The 17812-nt window shown below is 43.6% G+C and overlaps 1 protein-coding gene across 7 annotated transcripts in view; it reads right to left on the bottom strand.

Moving 5' to 3' along the window:
- Window positions 1-17812, bottom strand: part of DCAF6 (DDB1 and CUL4 associated factor 6) — a 90252-nt gene that overhangs the window by 60736 nt on the left and 11704 nt on the right. For all 7 annotated transcript variants that reach the window (XR_008320276.1, XM_053312634.1, XM_053312637.1 and 4 more), the window contains 3 exons: window positions 16973-17108; window positions 6659-6873; window positions 10-103 (listed from right to left, as the gene is read on the bottom strand). Coding sequence is in view for 6 of the 7 variants with exons in the window: in XM_053312634.1 (XP_053168609.1) it covers window positions 10-103; window positions 6659-6873; window positions 16973-17108 (445 nt within the window). In the remaining variant the exon portion in view is untranslated. The remainder of the gene's footprint in view (window positions 1-9; window positions 104-6658; window positions 6874-16972; window positions 17109-17812) is intronic.

Below are 17812 nucleotides of genomic sequence, written 5' to 3' on the forward strand. Positions count from 1 at the left end.
ACATATTACCATCTCTCTCTCGTTCACTTTCAGGCCTTGCTCTTGGTCCAGTGTCTGACCAATCTCCTCTTAGCCGCAAGCGTTTGACAGGAGGCTGCCGTAACTAGAGAAAAAAAGGATCAGCAGAAAATTTTTAGATGCATTATGTTTGTCCCATTCCTAACGCACAACATACACACACTGTAAAGTCAGAAGCATCACATCTTCAAGAAAAGCTGAATTTCTTTTATTTCAAGAGTCCAATATCATTAGTCTTTATGTATCACTTATCAAGAAAATGTTTAAGATTTTGGGATGTTCTAATTCTTATCAGATCAAATGAACAGACAAACTCCATTTTTATAACTGATTTAGTTTGGGAAAGAAGTCAGAAAGAGCCAGTGTGGACATAATGGAGCTGATCTATTATCCACAGCCTGGAATCAAAAGTAGTACTCGTGAATATGCCCCACACATGAGTATAACTCACATCCAAGTAATCTCTAAAGAAAATCATCACTTTTTGGAGGGGGAAGAACAAAAACACCTGCATACCACTTCTGTATAAAATCCGCAGAGTATATGCCCAGGAGCCACAACACATGCCCTCCAAATATAACTTGCTGCCATTCCCAAAGCCAGGGGATATCTTTGGGAATCTCAGGGGAAATGGGAGGCTATCCACACACACCCTACTCCACATTGCTTTTGCCGTCAGCAAAATGCATCTTGAATAAATATATTGAATGTAAGTGGTGCTGTGGAGGGGATGAAGGGGAGAGAATGACTGTGACAGCATGTTCTAGATTTTAAAAAAATTAAATACCCCACACGCACTTAGATCCCCTCCCACCCTTTTGTCAGATGAAAAAAACTGTATACCTTGTGGAGTATTTGCACAAAAATACAGTACGTTAGGCTCAGCAAGAATTTGGACATGGCTAGTCGGATTTTAAACTTTTTTCCTTTGAATGACAGGCCCTTATTCTGTATCACAAACGGCTTTGCAAACTTTCCTCAGTTTGAAGAGAACCCTGCCATGCAGCATGAAGAGCTGATGTGTGTGACAGATATCCAAAGGTCTCTTTGGTGCATAAACCTATGGAGTTCTTTAGATCTAGGTTGCAATATCACACAAAAACTCATCAAAGCCTCTTCACTCTAGAGAGGGAATTCCCTCTTTGTCCTTAACATCATTTATTTATTTATTTGTTGGTTGGTTGGTTGGTTGGGTTTTAAACCGCCCAAAACTTACGTCGCTGGGCAGCTTACAACAGAGTAAAAACAAAGTAAAACATTTGTTAAGATAAAAATGGGGGGGGGGACCACAGACATTACAACAATTTAAAAATTTTAAAATAATATTTTAAAACAGCATTAAAACCATTAAAACAACATTAATTAAAAGCCTGGGTTAAGAGATGTGTTTTTAAAGACTTTTAAAAAGCTATCAGAGATGGGGAGGCTCTTATTTCACTAGGGAGCGCATTCCAAAGCCTCGGGGCAGCAGCGGAGAAGGCCCGTCCCTGAGTGGCCACCAGACGAGCCGGTGGCAGCTGCAGAGTGCAGACAGACCTCTCCAGCAGATCTCAGTGGGCGATGGGGTTCATGCCGAAGAAGGCATTCCCTTAAATACCCAGGGCCCAAACTGTTTAGGGCTTTATAGCTTATAACCAGCACCTTGTATTTTCCCCAGAAACATATCAGCAGCCAGTATAGCTCCTAACTCAGTGCTGGTGCTCACATGGGGGAGGGGGGGTTTATTCTGACAACCTTCCTTTCCCCTGTAAGCCCTCTGTGCAACCTAAAATATGTCCCTAACATCCAAGTCATCCTCAGAGACATATTTTCAAGTGGTAAAGAGGCTTCCAGGAGAAATATGGTAATTGAAATCCCCTCCATGTGAACAGCAGCGCTGTATTAGTAGAACTCATCAGCAGCATTTGCACTTCTTATGTAGTACTCATGCTTAATTAGTCAGGTCATCAGCCAGAGTTAGTTCTTTTACCAAAACCCAATATTTCATGTTCACAATTTTTGATACTCTGTTCTGTCAAAATTAAATAATGAAGCATAAGTTCTTTTTCACTATTCCAGGCAGTTTATTTAGATGCAGAGGATGATGAGTCAGACAAATATAAAGTAGTGTGGCAATGTTGAACAATATTTTATGCTTTACATTTTCCAAGTACTTTTTATGCTTTACATTTTCAAAATCACTACATATGTCTTAGAGGGAAAATATGAAAAACTGTTTTTGAAAGTTCCCACAGTTGAAAAATGGATGTGGCAGGAAAAGGGCTGTATTTCAAGAAAAGTCCTTGCAAACTAACTGCATGTAAAACTAGTTGTGTGGTTCCAGCAATTGATCTTGTAGAAATAACAGGTTGCTCACCTGTAACTTTTGATGGCCTAGTATCATTCATAACATGGGCCCTATACTTGTGCAGTTTTTCCCGCAGAAAGATTAGTCAAATTCCTTGAAACGCTCTATAGCCACGCCTTTCACACACAGAGTGTGCTCAGTATCTTGGGCTCCAGAACGCTGTTTCTCTCAGTTCCTGGATAGAAATCATTGACTTGTAACTTTATCAGAAGAGAAAGGTAAGAGCATCCAATGAGCGGGAGGCTGGGTGGGTGTTGTGAATTATACTGGGCCACCAAAAGATCAAATGTTACAGTTGAGCAACCTGTTTATCATTGTAGTGGCTTGGTATCATTCCAACATGGATGATTAGTGAGCTCCCAAAAGAAAGGAGATATATTAAAAGCCTCCTTAAGGACAGCATGCCCGAAACCAGCCTCAGCGTGGATGTAAAAGGCGTAATGTTTAATAAAAGGTTGGTCAGAAGACCAGGTAGCAGCCTTCTAGATTTCAGCAAAGCTAACTCTGGAAAGGTGAGCAGCCAAAGTGGCCATCATCCTTGTGGAATGAGCCTTAATGTCTCTGTCTGGAGACAGGTTGGCCTTTAGTAGGACCCTCAAATGTCACAACCTGTTGGAACACCTAAAGTCTTTAGTGTAGGCCATGTAAAACAAAAGGACTCTCTGAACATCCAAGGAATGTAAGAAACGTTGAAAGGGACACTGGGTTAGAGAAAAAGGTGAGCAAGACAATACCTTGGTTGATATGAAAGTCCAACACTATCTTAGGTAAGAAGGCAGGGTCAATGCACATCACCACCTTATTAGGGATAGAAGGTCGTAAAGGAGACGTCAACCCTCAAGGTGGAGAGTTCGCTAACCCTTCTTGCTGTTCTGATGGCAATGAGGAATGCCATCTTGAAGGTAAGCAATTTGTGGGAGGCTGAAGATGAGGGTTCAAAGCAGTATTTAATCTGCTTTGGGAACAGGGTTTCCAGATGTTGTTGACTACAACTCCCATCACCCTTAGCTTCAATGGCCTTTGGCTGGGGATGATGGGAGTTAACAACTTCTGGGAATCCCTGTTATAGGGAACCCTGGTTCAAAGTGGTCTTCCCTGAGTGACCAAAGAGAGACTCCAGGGTTCAACAGGTTGCCTAACCAGAAGAAAAAGATTATTCAGGCCCTTCAGGAAATGCTTGCAATCCTGGTGAGAGAAGAGACGTGGAACCCCAACCAGGGTGCATAGCGGACATAGGAACTCTTATGGAGGAAGCAAACAGACCATACCGTTTGATAGAGGTGAGGTAGAGTAGTACTTGGCCGACAGTGGCTGAGTAGGGGTCAAAGCCTTTGGACAGCGCATAAACAGAAAATCTCTTCCATTTACAGCTGTATTTGCCTGGTGAAGGCCTTCCTTTCGTGAAGGAAAATATGATCTAAGTGTTCAGGCTCCACGCAGTCATATTCAGGGTCCTGAGGCTGTGATTATGAACCAGTCTGTCATTCTGATGGCAGTCTGGACCTGATGAGGGCAATGGATGCAGCAACGCAGAAGATCTCTCTGACAAGGAGCTATGCTCAACAGTCGTCAATGTCCAAGTAGAAAGTGAAGTCGCAGCCAGAGACTAAAGCGGCATAATCGATGGAGGAGCCATTTTGGTCGATGTGGTTTAAGGCAGTATCTATAAAGATTACAAAGACGCCGATGATGTTTTTTGGGTGTTTCGGACTGGCGAAGTGTCAGTCTCCTTGTGCTTTCTCTCATAGTGCTTATGTGCTGGGACTCTTTAGGGAGATCCTGTAGCTTCTTAAAAGCACCAGAGCAAGACTTGGATGGAGTCTTGAGGACCAAACTCAGTATCAAAAGCATCAATGCTGATGATGTCAACGGCATCAGAGTTGGCAGGTACAAGGTGGTTTCATACAGTGCAGCCCTCAAAATGCAACTCCCGACTTCTTTGGATCAATTTTGAGAATGAAAGGCAAATTTTACAGGATCGAACACTGTGGTCCGCCCCTAGGCAAAGAAGGCACAAGTCATGCCAGTCAGAAGAGGGGAGAGTGCCATGGCATGAGTAACACCTCTTAAAAGGTTTTTCTTGGGGCCATCATACTGGATGCAAACAAATCCAAACACAGGCAAAAGCAAAGTCAGAAACACAGTCTGAAAGTCCAAAAATCCAAATAACCATGTATACAACCGGTTTTTTTTTTTTCCCCAGGAACTGTGGACAAAGGAGCGAATCCCTGAGGAAGCAGACACTACGACAGACAGAAAGGAACTGAGGGAAACAGAGATCTGGCGCCAAGGATACTGAGCACGCTCTGCACACGAAGGGCAAGGCCAGAGTGCTTCAAGGAGTTGACAAATCTTTCTGTGGGAGCAACTGCACAAGTGCAGAGCCCATGCTGGGAATGATATCGGGCCACCACAAAGATTTTATAGCTATAATTCTCTGTGTCCATAATAGTGGTGGGACATTTTATAATCCAGTTGAATTATAAATATTTAACATTTATATCTGGAAAAAATGTATTTCAGAACTTACATGTCACTTGTTAAACAGAATATTCCTTTTCTATCACATGTTAAGGTAGAACACATTTTGGGGAAAGTAGTATTGAGGGAATCTTACAAATTGTGCCAGATGAACTCTTCATGTTGCTATTTCTGTCTTCAAGGAAACATTCTGTTATCAACACATGGCTGCTTCTATATCTAGAGTAGAATTTCACATTGGTACACTGGCCCAGAAAGTTTCTGCCATCAAAACATGGAACAGACTTGCAACTCTGGACAACCAGTTTAAATATGAAGGTATTTAGAATACCAATAAATCAAGGCATTACAGAAGTTTCCTAAGCTTGCTTACAATCTGCTCATGATTTAATACTAAATAATTAAGATTTTTTTTTTTATCCAAGTAGTCACCTAAGAAAAACAGTGCATTTTCATTGTGTTTTAAAAGATGGAAAGAAAGCCAGTTTTACCTTACTTCTTATTTTTTGATAGCCAAATTTGTCAAGATTATAGTACAAGTGTCCATTGTCATTTCATTCACATGAACCTATATCAACTGTAACCAAAAGAATGTATTTGCACACTGTTATTCAAATCTTTGATACCAATGGGTCTACTAGTGCTACTGATATTTATATACTTAGAAAAGATATATTTTCACTGCATTACAACCCAAGAGGTGCTACATTTACATGGGTGAAAAATCTGCTCAAAACAGCATACATTTACATCATAGCTGCAGTATTTCTTTTCTCTTCTTCCTCTTTCCTTGCTTACTTTTAGGTTTTTTCTTTTAGATAAGCATTCTAGGTCTTTAGGCAGAATTCCTATTCAAATTCAAATAAGCTGTTTTCCTTGCCTGTACACCCTCTCTGAAGCCTACCCCACACTGCCAAGCCTCCCACAAAGCCTTTGCTGAAGGTCATGTGGCAAGAGTTCCATCACACATCACCCTTGCCCAAGAGGAGGGAGGAGTCTCATAAAAAGGGTGGAAACATGTTCCACTTGTGGAGCAAACGTGTTCCTGACTAGTTCCTGGATGTTTCCCCTCCTTCTCCAACTATCAGCAATTCACCCCACACAACTGCAGAGGGTCCTTCAACCCTTGCACACAACTTTTGGGTGGAACTCAAGGAAAGGCTGCCACTGCAGGAAGAAAGAGAGATGAGGAAAATGGCTTCTGTGAGAACTATTGCACTTGCATAGTTAGTCTGGATGCTTCTCAGTGATTGCAGATGTTAAATGATTTACTCTATCTATAGTATACAATTGCTCTTTTTAACAAATACTTCCTGTTTGTATTAAATCTGTTGTATTAACCATAGTTTAGTGTTAACTTTGAGCTGATTCACATGTAACTAACTGATCCGCCAGCAGAGCCAGGATAATTCACATGATTTTTTTAAAAAATAGTAAACAGATGTCAATTTGTTCGGAACAATTGTCAAATAAGAAGAATGCAACTATTCACTCCCAATCTATCCTCAGTTACTGGTGAGTTCATTTTACTGATTCAATGAAGTTAATTTCATTATCAAGTATGGTTGCTTATTTACTTACCTTGGTCAGATCTTAATCAGGATCTACAAGCAAAACTCCACTCAGCTGATAACAAAACATCTAACAAATCAAATAATACTTCTAAATTTTCTTGCAAAAAAATTATATGAGAGCATAAAACGCTATCAGCACCTGCAATTTTGGAAGTGTTGAAAAAGGAAGACCTTTTTCAAGATAGTTAAATTATGGCGTTAATGTTCTTGATTGCAACAGTCACTGTTGAACACTCACCTCTTCTCTTCTCTCTTCTGCAGAAGGAACTTTAAGTTCTCTAGCTGTATCATCCTTGGGATCAAACAAGTATATGTAGTCTGAAGAATAGCTCACAAGAATTTCTTGGCCATCTTCACTGTAGCACAGAGAAGTTACCCTGCAGGATTTGTTGTTGAGGTGGGGAGGAACAAAGCGTGCCACCAGTCCAGTAGTACCCCGGCCTGCATAATTACCTGGATTAACAAATTTTAATTATTTTTCCATTACATACATACAAGTGTGTATAACTATCTAAACTGTATTTATCCTGTTTAGTACTGAAATTGGAGGGGTGTTTTTTGCAATTCTACCTTTTCATCAATCTTATGGGAGGCATAAACAGAGGCAAAAGCTTTCATCCTTTCAAAGTGAGGGCAATGATTCCCGTCCTCACTCGGAATTGGCCTTTGGCATAATAAGTCACATAGGAAACTGTTTTGTACCAAGTGAGACCAGAGGCGTATCTAGGGAAAATAGCGCCTAGGGCAAGCACTGAAATTGCGCCCCTGTCCAAACTGGAATGATGGGACTTGTAGTCAACAATATCTGGAAATCCCTGTTAAAAGGAACACTGTACCATCTAGACATGGGTGTTGATCAAAACCTGAAAACATGAGCCACCTCTGTAAAAGACTTAGAACAACAGTCAGGAGTTATGTGAGGATTCCAAGTGTCATTTTCTCTGTCTCATCTCATGCTTTTTAAAAAACATGATTTTGTCCTAGAGGATAACCTGCCCAAATAGCCACTAACAAAATAGGGGAAGAAGGTGGTGTGTGTGTAGGGGGGGGAGTCTATAAACCAGTGAATGATTCCTGCCAGCCTTTGTCTTGTGATGACTGTTGGCTCATGATGGGGTATATGTGCATTCACCACACTAGTGCTTACTTTGACACCAGGAGGGATGAGGATACATTAGTTTGCCACACTAGACAGAGGAATTTGCAACAGGAGCAGACAGCCAAGTTCTGCCAGGGCCAAAACCAGCCCTGTCAGACTAAGAAATCATTGTAATTTGCCCCTTCCTGTCACAAACAGTGTGCTGTTCTTTTATTATTGACTCTAACTCTCAGATACCCCAGTCATGGATGGAAAATTCAGGGTCAATTTACAAGAGACACATTTTCTACATGGAAGTTTCTTCTGTGCAGGTGTTGTGCAGAAACCCATGTGTAGTGATCAATACATATGTATCTATTCCACCAGGGGCATAGCAAGGTTGGAATGGACCAAGATGAGATTTTAAAATGGGCCCCCAGCGCCTCAAAGTCCAGGGCCTCCACACACCCCGGGCCTCCAAGGATTTAAGTCTGATCTTTTAAAACAAGTATGCTGCCTGGAAATACATTTCACTGAATACATACATGCACACTTCACAATATATAGTGATATACATTGAGTACTATATATTTGTGCTACTTTTAATGCCTAGAACACACTAGAAATACTAATTATTAAAATGGCCCCCTTGCTGCAGATTAGCAAAGGAGACTTTCAACCATGCAGTGTGAGCCTGTGTGTGTTTTCTCAGAATTCTGAACAAATTCAGTAAAGTTTGATTCCAGGAGATTTTTCACACAGGGCTTTTAAAGCCCTTTAACACACATCTCCTCTGGAATGGAGGTGCTGAATTCACATGTTGGTCAGATTTACCCTGAAGTCCCTGCGAGTTATTGGAGAGCAGTTCACACACAAGAAAAATAAAATAAAATAAAAGCTCAACACATGCTTCACAGTTCTCACTCAGACCTTCTGGGTTGCAAAACAACTTAAACATAAGTGCATTTATAAATGAATGAATGAATGAATGAATGAATGAATAAATAAATAAATAAAATATTATTTGTTCCAGAAGTTTTTGTAATTTTCTGCCATGAAACAAACCACTTATAGGCCTTTTTAGATAGTTTTTGTTTTTAAAGCCAGCAAATTTTTCAATCTGTTTTAAATTAAATATTCAGAGACCTCTCAGTCTCCCCACACCCCATATCAAAGCCCTATGGCAAGCAGATCCTTATATACGGGGGGCGGGGTTAACCACAAAAAGGAATTCACAGTCTACCTTGCAAAAGCTGTGCTGGATGGTCTGGGCAGAGGGTCTGCCTGCCTCCTTCCTGGCTTGCTTGGGGCCTGCCAAGTTCAGGCCTCAGGGAGGCCTACAAGGAGGCCTCTCAGGAAGCCCCGCCTACCCACCGATCAGCTGAGAGGCGGGGAGAGAACAGCTCTGCAGTTTGCAGGCCTCTCTGATCCTAGGCCATGCCGATCCTAGGCTGGAGCCAGAGGACAAGGCAAGCAGGATGGCAAGTGGCTGAGGGGGCCCTGGGGCTGGGCAGGTGGGCAATTGGGTGGGGGTGGCAGGAACAGGCATGGCACCCTTCCTCAGTGGCACCTAGGGCACGTGCCCTGGCTGCCCCCCAGTTCCACCCATGAGTGAGACCATTGGTTTACCTAGCTTAGTATGGTCTACACTGATTGGCAACAGCGCCCCAGTTTCAGATGGGTCTTTCCCAGCCCTACTCTGAGGCATCAGGAACTGAATGCAAAGCAGATGCTTTCTCCCTAAGCTATGGTCCTTCCCCATCATATCATAGCTAAACCTAATCGGCTATGACATCATGCTGGTTATGTAATCCCCAATTGACTAGAATCAGGTAGCCTTGAAGGACACACTTAAAAAGAGAAAGTCTTATAAAGAAAGACACTTTTTAGTGTCTTAAAAAGACACTAAAGCTGCTGCTCATTGGGCAGCAAACAACTGTGAAAGAGACAAGCAAAGGTTTTCTGGGAGGGGAACCATAAGAATTGGAAACCATAAGAATTGGTTTTGCACCAGAAGCTTGCAAAGAATCAGTGCAACACTACTACTCCTATTTTCATTTCTTACATAGAAACATGAATATTACCAGCAGTTAAGCGTATTTTAATTAAGCGGCAATTCTTCTGATTCAACTTACTAGTATAAAGGAGCTACAGAATGTACTTATTTACACCTCACTCTCCCTAAGAAAACACTTCATCTCACCTGTGTTTTGCACTCCCCATGAGTGGGAGGAAGTGCTGGTCTTGCAGTAAGCATGAATTGTCCCCTTTGCTAAGCAGGATTACCTTGGTCTGCATTTGAATGGTGACTTCATTTAAGCACTGTCTGCTGCAAGACATCCCCTTGGGGGTGGGGCCCTAGATCAGTGGTAGAGCCTCTGTTTGCATACAGAAGGTCTAGGTTCAATCCCTGGCATCTCCAGGTAGGGGTGGGGAAGACTGAGAGCCACTGCCAGTCAGTTTAGACAATACTGAGCAAGATGGACCAATGGTCTGATGCAACATAAGGCAGCTTCCTATGTTCCTATAATAATCTCTAACAAACCAAAGTAAAGGTAAATCACATCTTGCATTTTTCTCTGAGCACTTTCAGCTATCCATGACCCCTTTGCCCTAATCCCCTACTGAAAAAGCCTAACTGATTTGAATTCTTATTTTTCTTCTGTTTACCTTGCCATCCTCCTCCTCACTGTGCCACGTTTTAGAATTCAAGTGTCTTAAGGAAGGGACCAATTTTTTTGTCTCTAAATCACTATGAACATTAAACAAGATATTATTACAGCTGAGAACTACTAAAAAGTTAGAAAGAAACATTGGTCTTACCTGTGAAGGGTTCTTTTTCGCAGTGTCTGAGTTCATCCCTAAGAGTGGATTGTGTTCCAAATCATGCACCAGACAGGAAGTAGATTTTAAAGCTATAGTCATATCCGGTAGCTATGTAGGAGGCGCCCAACACCCCAGTTCTGGACTGTTGAGCCAGGCAATCGTAGAAGCTTAAAAGTAAAAGTTAAAGGTACTAGGGAAACATAGAGGGAAATACTAGTGACAGGCAGACAGTAAGAGCCAAATGGCTGAAAAACGGAGAAAAGATGAGCTAGAGGAAGGGGTCACTGTTACTCCGGGAGTCATTGCCACCCACAACTGCACCCAAAACCCATGGATATGTGAAGCATCCATGGGAGGGGCGGATGAACTCAGACACTGCGAAAAAGAACCCTTCACAGGTAAGACCAATGTTTCTTTTTCCGCAGTTTGTCCGAGTTCATCCCTAAGAGTGGGACATGCTCAAGCAGAAAGAAGATACAGGAATGGAAGAGCGGACGGTTAGACAACCTGCTGTAGGACTGTGCTAGCCATAGCCGCTTGCTTGGAATGGAAGGACAAGACTTTATAGTGCTTGATAAATGGGGAAATGGAGAACCAAGTAGCTGCTTTACAAATGACCTGAAGTGGGGCATTAGCCGAGAAAGCGGCTGACATGCTGGCACTGCAGGTGGAGTGAGCCGTGACGCCCCGTGGAACTGGTATATGCAGTGTCTCGTACGCCAGGCAGATAGTGGCCCTAATCCGATCCTAGCTAGGGTAGTCTTGGACACTTTGTGACCTAGGGAGTTAGGATGAAATGAAATGAATAGGGCGACCAAGTTGCGGTGTGGTTTGGCAGGCTTCAGGTAGATTTGAAGTGCCCTGCGTACGTCTAGAGTACTCCATAGTTTCTCCTTAGGATGTGTAGGATTCGGGCAGAAAGAGGGGAGGACCACCTCCTGGGACCTGTGGAAGATGGAATTGATCTTTGGGGTAAATGTTGGATCCAAGCGCAGTATAACTGCTTCATAGTTGAAAGAGCAAAGCTCCTTGCGTGCAGATAAGGCTCCCAATTCGGATATCCTGCGTGCCGACATGATGGCCACGAGAAAGAGTGCCTTGTAGGAGAGGATTTTCAGAGGTGCCGATCTGAGGTGTTCAAAGGGTTGTCTTGTGAGGGCATTAAGGACCTTGTTGAGATCCCATGATGAAAATCTGTGAATGGGCAGGGGTGCAAAGTTGGTGGCCCCTTTCAGGAAGTACCTGAGGGTGGCGCATGGAGGATCCATGTGATGTCAGTTGCAGGACCGATGCAAGTGCTGAAACCTGTCTGCAGTCCCATCCCTATGCCCTCCTGGAGGAAAGACAGAACTTCAGGGATCCCTGCAGTTAGCGGTGAGAAGCATTTCCTATATGCCTATCTGGAGAAAGCGGACCAAGTGGATTGGTAGATCCTGGTAGGTGAGGGCTTCCTTGACATCAGAACGGTGTATCCAGCCCTTTTCAGTGAGGCACATTCAATTTCCAGGCACATAGTTGGAGCCCATCTGGATCTAGATGTAGTATGGGGCCCTGTGACAGCAGATCTGGGTGACGTGGAAGAGGCCATGGTTTCCTGGAGGATAACAAGACCAGGTCCACGAACCACAGTCTCTTTGGCCAGTAAGGAGCGATAAGAATTAGGCTTGCTTTCTCTGTGATCATCTTCTGCAGGACTTTGGCTATGATGGCTGTTGGTGGAAAGGTGTATAGAAGGCCAGGCTGTCGTGACTGTGTCCATGGCCTCTGCTAGCGGTGAGTGGAACCTTGTGTAGAATCTGGGAGGTTGATGATGAAAAGATCCATGATTGGGGGACCAAATACTGTCATGATCTGATAGAAGACCTCGGTGTGGAGCGACCATTCTGCCGGATCTATATTCCGAGGGCTGAGCCAGTCTGCCGTCAGAATGGTTGTCCCGCTCAGATACTTGACTGTGATTGAGACAAGATGTTTTTTCGCCAAGGTGAACAGCCGGTTGGACTCTTCCATCATGTGACAGGACCTAGTGCAGCCCTGATTCGCGACGTGTGCCTTTGCGGCTACATTGTCCGTGCAGACTAGGACATGTTGACCCCATAGGTGAGAGAAGTGTCTGAGGGCGAGAAGAATACCTCTTCGTTCAAGTAGGTTGATGCTCATTGAGGTCTCTTTTCTCTAGCAAACTCCCTGGGCAAGTTGTTGGAGACAATGTGCTCCCCATCCCGTGAAGCTTGCATCCATGGTGATGATGATCCTGTGTGGAGGGACTAGGGGCAGATCTCTTAGGATAGCTGGTGACACCCACCAGCGTAGGGAGTGAAAAACCTCCATGGTAAGTACAATCAGTCTGTGTGTTCTGGTCGTGATGAGGTTCTGGAAGGGAAGGATTGTATTGTATTATTAATTATTGCTATTATTTATTCGATTTCTATACCGCCCTTCCAAAAATGGCTATACAAAGAGAAATAATAAATAAATAAGATGGATCCTTGTCCCCAAAGAGCTCACAATCTAAAAAGAAACACAAGATAGACACCAGCAACAGTCACTGGAGGTACTGTGCTGGGGGTGGAGAGGGCCAGTTACTCTCCCCCTGCTAAATAAAGAGAACCACCATGTTCAAAGGTGCCTCTTTGTCAAGTTAGCAGGGGTAGAGTGCAGGACTGCCAACGTGCCCAGGGGATGCATTCCAGGCAGGATATCATGGAGCTTAGTATCTGTGCCAGAAGGATGAGGTCCACCGTAGGTCTGTGAAGAAGGGGAAGGATCAGTGTTGTGATCTTGTTCCTTTGGTCTGCTGTTAACAAGATCGTGCCCTGGACAGTGTCGAAAAAGGCTCCCAGGTGTTGCAGAGATTGTGAGAGGACCAGGTAGCTCTTTTTCCTGTTGACAACGAATCCATGGGAAGTTAGGAGATGTAGAATTTGTAGTATGTCCTGGTGAGCTTGTAGTCGAAACGAGGAGTGAATGAGCAGATCGTCCAGGAGCACTTCTTCATGCATCCGAGCTATGAGGGCTACCATGATCTTGGTGAATATTCTCAGGGTAGAGGACAGGCTAAACAGCATGTGTATGTGAAAACGGAGGTATTTGCGGTGGGACGGGTGGATGGGGATGTGTAGATACGCCTCCAAGAGGTCTATGGAGGCTAGGAACTCTCTGTTGTGAATCACTTCCTTTATGGTGCAAAGGGATTCCATCCTGAATGGTCTATTCCAAATGTAACAGTTTGGACGCTTAAGGTCTAGGACCACCCTCCACCCTTCTTTGGCACCAGGAATAGAATGGAATAAATTCCCTGAGCGTGCTCTGTCAGAGGGACCAGTTTGATGGCATGGAGCTCAATCAGATGTTGTATTGCCTGAGACACGTTTTCATCAGATTCTTGGACATGGGGGTAGGTATGTAAGAGTCATGAGGATGCGATGTGAACTCTAGGCGTAGGCCCTGAGAAGCAGTATCTAGCACTCATGTATCTGATGTAGAATGGCTCCATGATGTTGAGAAAAGCTGGAGCACGCCTCTGACAGGTAAGGAACCATTGTCTTCTTGTTGGAATCTCGATCTGAAGGGCTGCCCCTGGGATTGGGCCCTATTTCCTCTGAACTGCTGTTGCTGGCCCTGTTGTCAGCAAGAGGATCTAAAGTTGTTGTTGAACGGGCGGTAATCCCTGGAAGAACTGAAAGGAGGTGTCTGGGAGGACCTCTAGGGATGAAAAGCATTTTGAGAAAATCTACCCGGTCGGGTATATTCCCTTCTGGGAATAATTGCCTTTTTCTTGTCCCTAGTCTCTACAAGAATGGGCTCCAGAGTCTCCTCAAAAAAGGGCGATGAGGCCAGGTTGAGTTTAGATTTGTGGTCTACCTTCCAGTTCTTCAACCACAGGCATCTCCTAACTGCCACCCCTGCCGCCATGGATCTAGACGCGTGTTGGATACAATCTAAACTAGAATCAGCCACGAAGGCTGCAGCTTTGGCAAGCTTGTTGATGCTTTGTCTAAGTTGTTTGTTCTCCGGAGGAATTAGCTGGATCAATTCTTTCACCCACAAAAGTGATACCCACACGAAAATGGAATTAGCAGAGCTGCCTTTACCACCGTAGCCGCGCCATCGTGTACTTTGCGGAGGAGGAAATCCAACTTCTTATCCTCGGGGATTTTGAGTTGCTCATCCCCATCTTTATTCAAGAGCATTCCAGAGATCAGTTGTGCCACAGGAGCATCTACAATGGGAGAGACTAATAAGGCCGTAACATTATCAGGAAGAACATACAGTTTTTTAGGGTGGGGTGTAGTTGGTTTGTGGGCGAAGGGAACTTTCCACTCAGAAATCATGGCCTCGCTGAAGAGTGGAGGGAAAGGCAAAGAGGAAGAAGAGGCTGAGGTAGATGGAAAAACCACCTGGTCAAAAACTGGTTGTGGCTGGGTAATGGATTCTGGCGAGACATCCTTAACTCTTCCCTGCTTTTGCCAATAATACCTCAAAGTCAGATGGCTGGAAGAGTCTAAATGAGTTTACCTGGAGAGGTAAACTTACCTGGAGAGATTCCTCCTGTGATAGTTCACCTTCCTCCATAGCTGAGGAGGAAGATGTGTCCTGGGAAGTAGGAGTGGAGGATTAGGGTAAGCTGTAGAGGAAGTGGAGTGGGATGGTGTGGAGGATCGGAAGGAACCAATGGTTTGGGAACAGCAGGGTGGAAGTTGGTATCCCCTGTAGGGGGTGCATGCTTCTTTGGAGAACGGGGGTTATGGTCATCCTCAGATATGGAGGGGGAGGAGGAGGAGGAGGATGGAGGAAGGCAGGCAGGCCGGCCTTTTTGATTTCCTTTTTCTAGATGGTCTAGGTAGGAAATGCCCCCATTCATTAGGGGGTATAACGCCTCTAGTTGGGCTGGAGCCCAGGGAAGAGGAAAAATAGGTTTGGGTGGGCATAGAAGGAGCAGTAGAGAGTTCCATGTGTATGAATTGTCTTAGCCACTGTTCAAATTCAGAAGAGGGCTGCCTGTGCTGTAAATCGGGGGGGGGGGGGGTACTCTTAACCTCTGGTGGCATGGGAAGAGGTTCAGGAGCAGTCCACACAGGCACCATAGTTGGACTCGTGGTGCTTGGTGTAGCTGGCTGGGATGCAGGGGGAATGACCGGAGAACCGGGTTCCCCCTCCCCCGGTTGGTTGCCAGGTTCAGAAATTGTGGGCACACATAGGTCGTCAGTCCTGATGGCCGGTGATTTTGTACCTACCAGGGCCTGGAGAAGGGTGGGAGGTAGCCGCTGAGGAAGATGTTGCTGGCAAACCGCCTGTAGCAAGAGGCATTTGCTCAAGCGAGCAACAGGAGGCTTGGATTTCTTTTTATATTGTTTCTGGCGCTCCTGATTTGTTTTCTGTTTTTTGGAGGGCTTTGCTCCCTCTCCCTGGTGTCTGGATTTTTTATGAGCCTTTCTGGGCGAAGCCCTGGCTTCCCCCGCCGGGTGGCTGGCCCCGGTAATGCTGGATAATGCGGCTGAGGAAGTGGAGAGCGAGACGCTGCCCGAATCAGCAGGCGGCAATGAGTGTAAGCGTTTGCTGCCGCGTGCAAAAGGATCACAGGGCTTCTCGACTGCAGGGCAGTTTTAGGTTTGGAGGGGTTTCGGAACCCCCCAGGAAGTCTCCCGCATGGGCTGGCTCCATGAGGAGTCGGGACAAGGAGACAAAAAACAAAGTCCAAACTAAACGTAAAATAAGCAGCCAATGGATCAGATTGGATTAACAGGAAAAAAATTTAGTGTTTGAGAAAAATAAGCAAAAAAGACTCCTTTCCCACCCTTGCTGGGGGTGGGAAAGGGGGTTGGGAGGAGGAAAACAAACATACAAACAAGCAGGGAAAACATGCCTGGTCGGTTGAAAGTCAGAGCTCCCTCGAAAATGATACTGCCTAGGGCACGACAGGAATGGAACTGGGGTTTTGGGCACCTTCTACATAGCTACCGGATATGACTACAGCTTTAAAATCTACTTCCTGCCTGGGGCACGATTTGGAACACAACCCACTCTTAGGGATGAACTCAGAAAAACTGCGGAAAACTGCAGCACTTTCAAGCTAACATTTCTTTTCTACATTTATTTAGAAAAATAAAAAATAAATGTGTTAAAGAAATACATTAAGTAAGTAAATAAATAAATATTTACCCTGGCTGCAAACGAAAGAAATTTACTATTGACAGAAGGCAAAATGTCTCTTATACAGGTATGTAGTTTCTTTTCTGAAAGTGGACATTTTGGCAGCTCTGCCTCAAAACTTAAACCTGTTCTTTGGATTCTCTAGTTTAAGTTTTCTAGTTTGACAATTTGTGGGAAGGAGTGAGTTGCTCAGTGGCAACTCAAAATAATGCCAGTATGCATGCATGCTTGAATCATAGTCCAGATACCCTTCTATAGAATATGAAAAATTTTGAGTCAATTTCCTGAGAACACCTTTAGCTGAAAACTAGCAGAATTTAAACACCTGGATCCTCCCCAAGGGTTATAAATTATTATAAAAACGTAACATAATTACAAGCTATTTGTAGAAAATATTTTTTTTTAAATGGTGTCTTTAAAGTTCATGCCTTATACAACTCAACTGTGGTATTCAAAAGAAGTTTACATTAAAATACCACACAAGTACGCACCTACCTGTTGCTCTTGTGCCAAGCATTCGCCGATCATATATCCTTACTGAGCTATCAGAGCAACCAACAGCAAGATAATATGGTATTGGAGGGCAGATAGCTACAGAAGTGGCAGCTCTCCTACAGTTTATTAAAATATCCTAAAATAAAAGGAAAATACTTTTAAAAGCACATGAACACCTGGCATTAATTCCTACCAATGAATACAATCCCAAATAAAATCAAGATGGAATAAAATCAAGATGGCTATATTACAAAAGGAGCTAAATATGGCCCACATTAAAATTTTAAGTATGTTTTTAGAAGGCGGACAGGAATGAGATTAACAAAACAAAATGCATGGTACATGTACATCAACTTTCAAATGTAAAAATGATTTTTAATTTGCCAGTTTTTAAAGCTTTGCTTGTAGAAAAGAAGTCAGGATGTGGATAGAAGGAGGCAGGTACTGCCTAAGCTAGTTTAAAGAGATTGGGCTAGATTAGATTTATGTACAGATCATTCGACATAAAGAGCAATGCAATGAGATTAAGAACCAAAAATAGCTACAACATAAAAAGGAACAATACTGATTATGGACCAAAAGAGGTCAAAAAACACAGACGACTAAAGTGCATTTTCAGTCAACAAAACAGTAATAATTTTGGACAAAAGTATTTTGGAAACATATTTTGGAAAGTAATTTGCAAAGTAAACTTGACAAATTACTCTCACATCTACATAATATATTAATATATATTACAGCAGTCTATTATGGTGTATTCTACCTCAAATTATGAGAACACAGAATTTGAGGTAGAGAGTGCTCCATAATACACTGCTGTTATACAGACAGATGCACATA

Source organism: Hemicordylus capensis, chromosome 3 (assembly GCF_027244095.1).
Source record: "Hemicordylus capensis ecotype Gifberg chromosome 3, rHemCap1.1.pri, whole genome shotgun sequence".
Taxonomy (NCBI): domain Eukaryota; kingdom Metazoa; phylum Chordata; class Lepidosauria; order Squamata; family Cordylidae; genus Hemicordylus; species Hemicordylus capensis.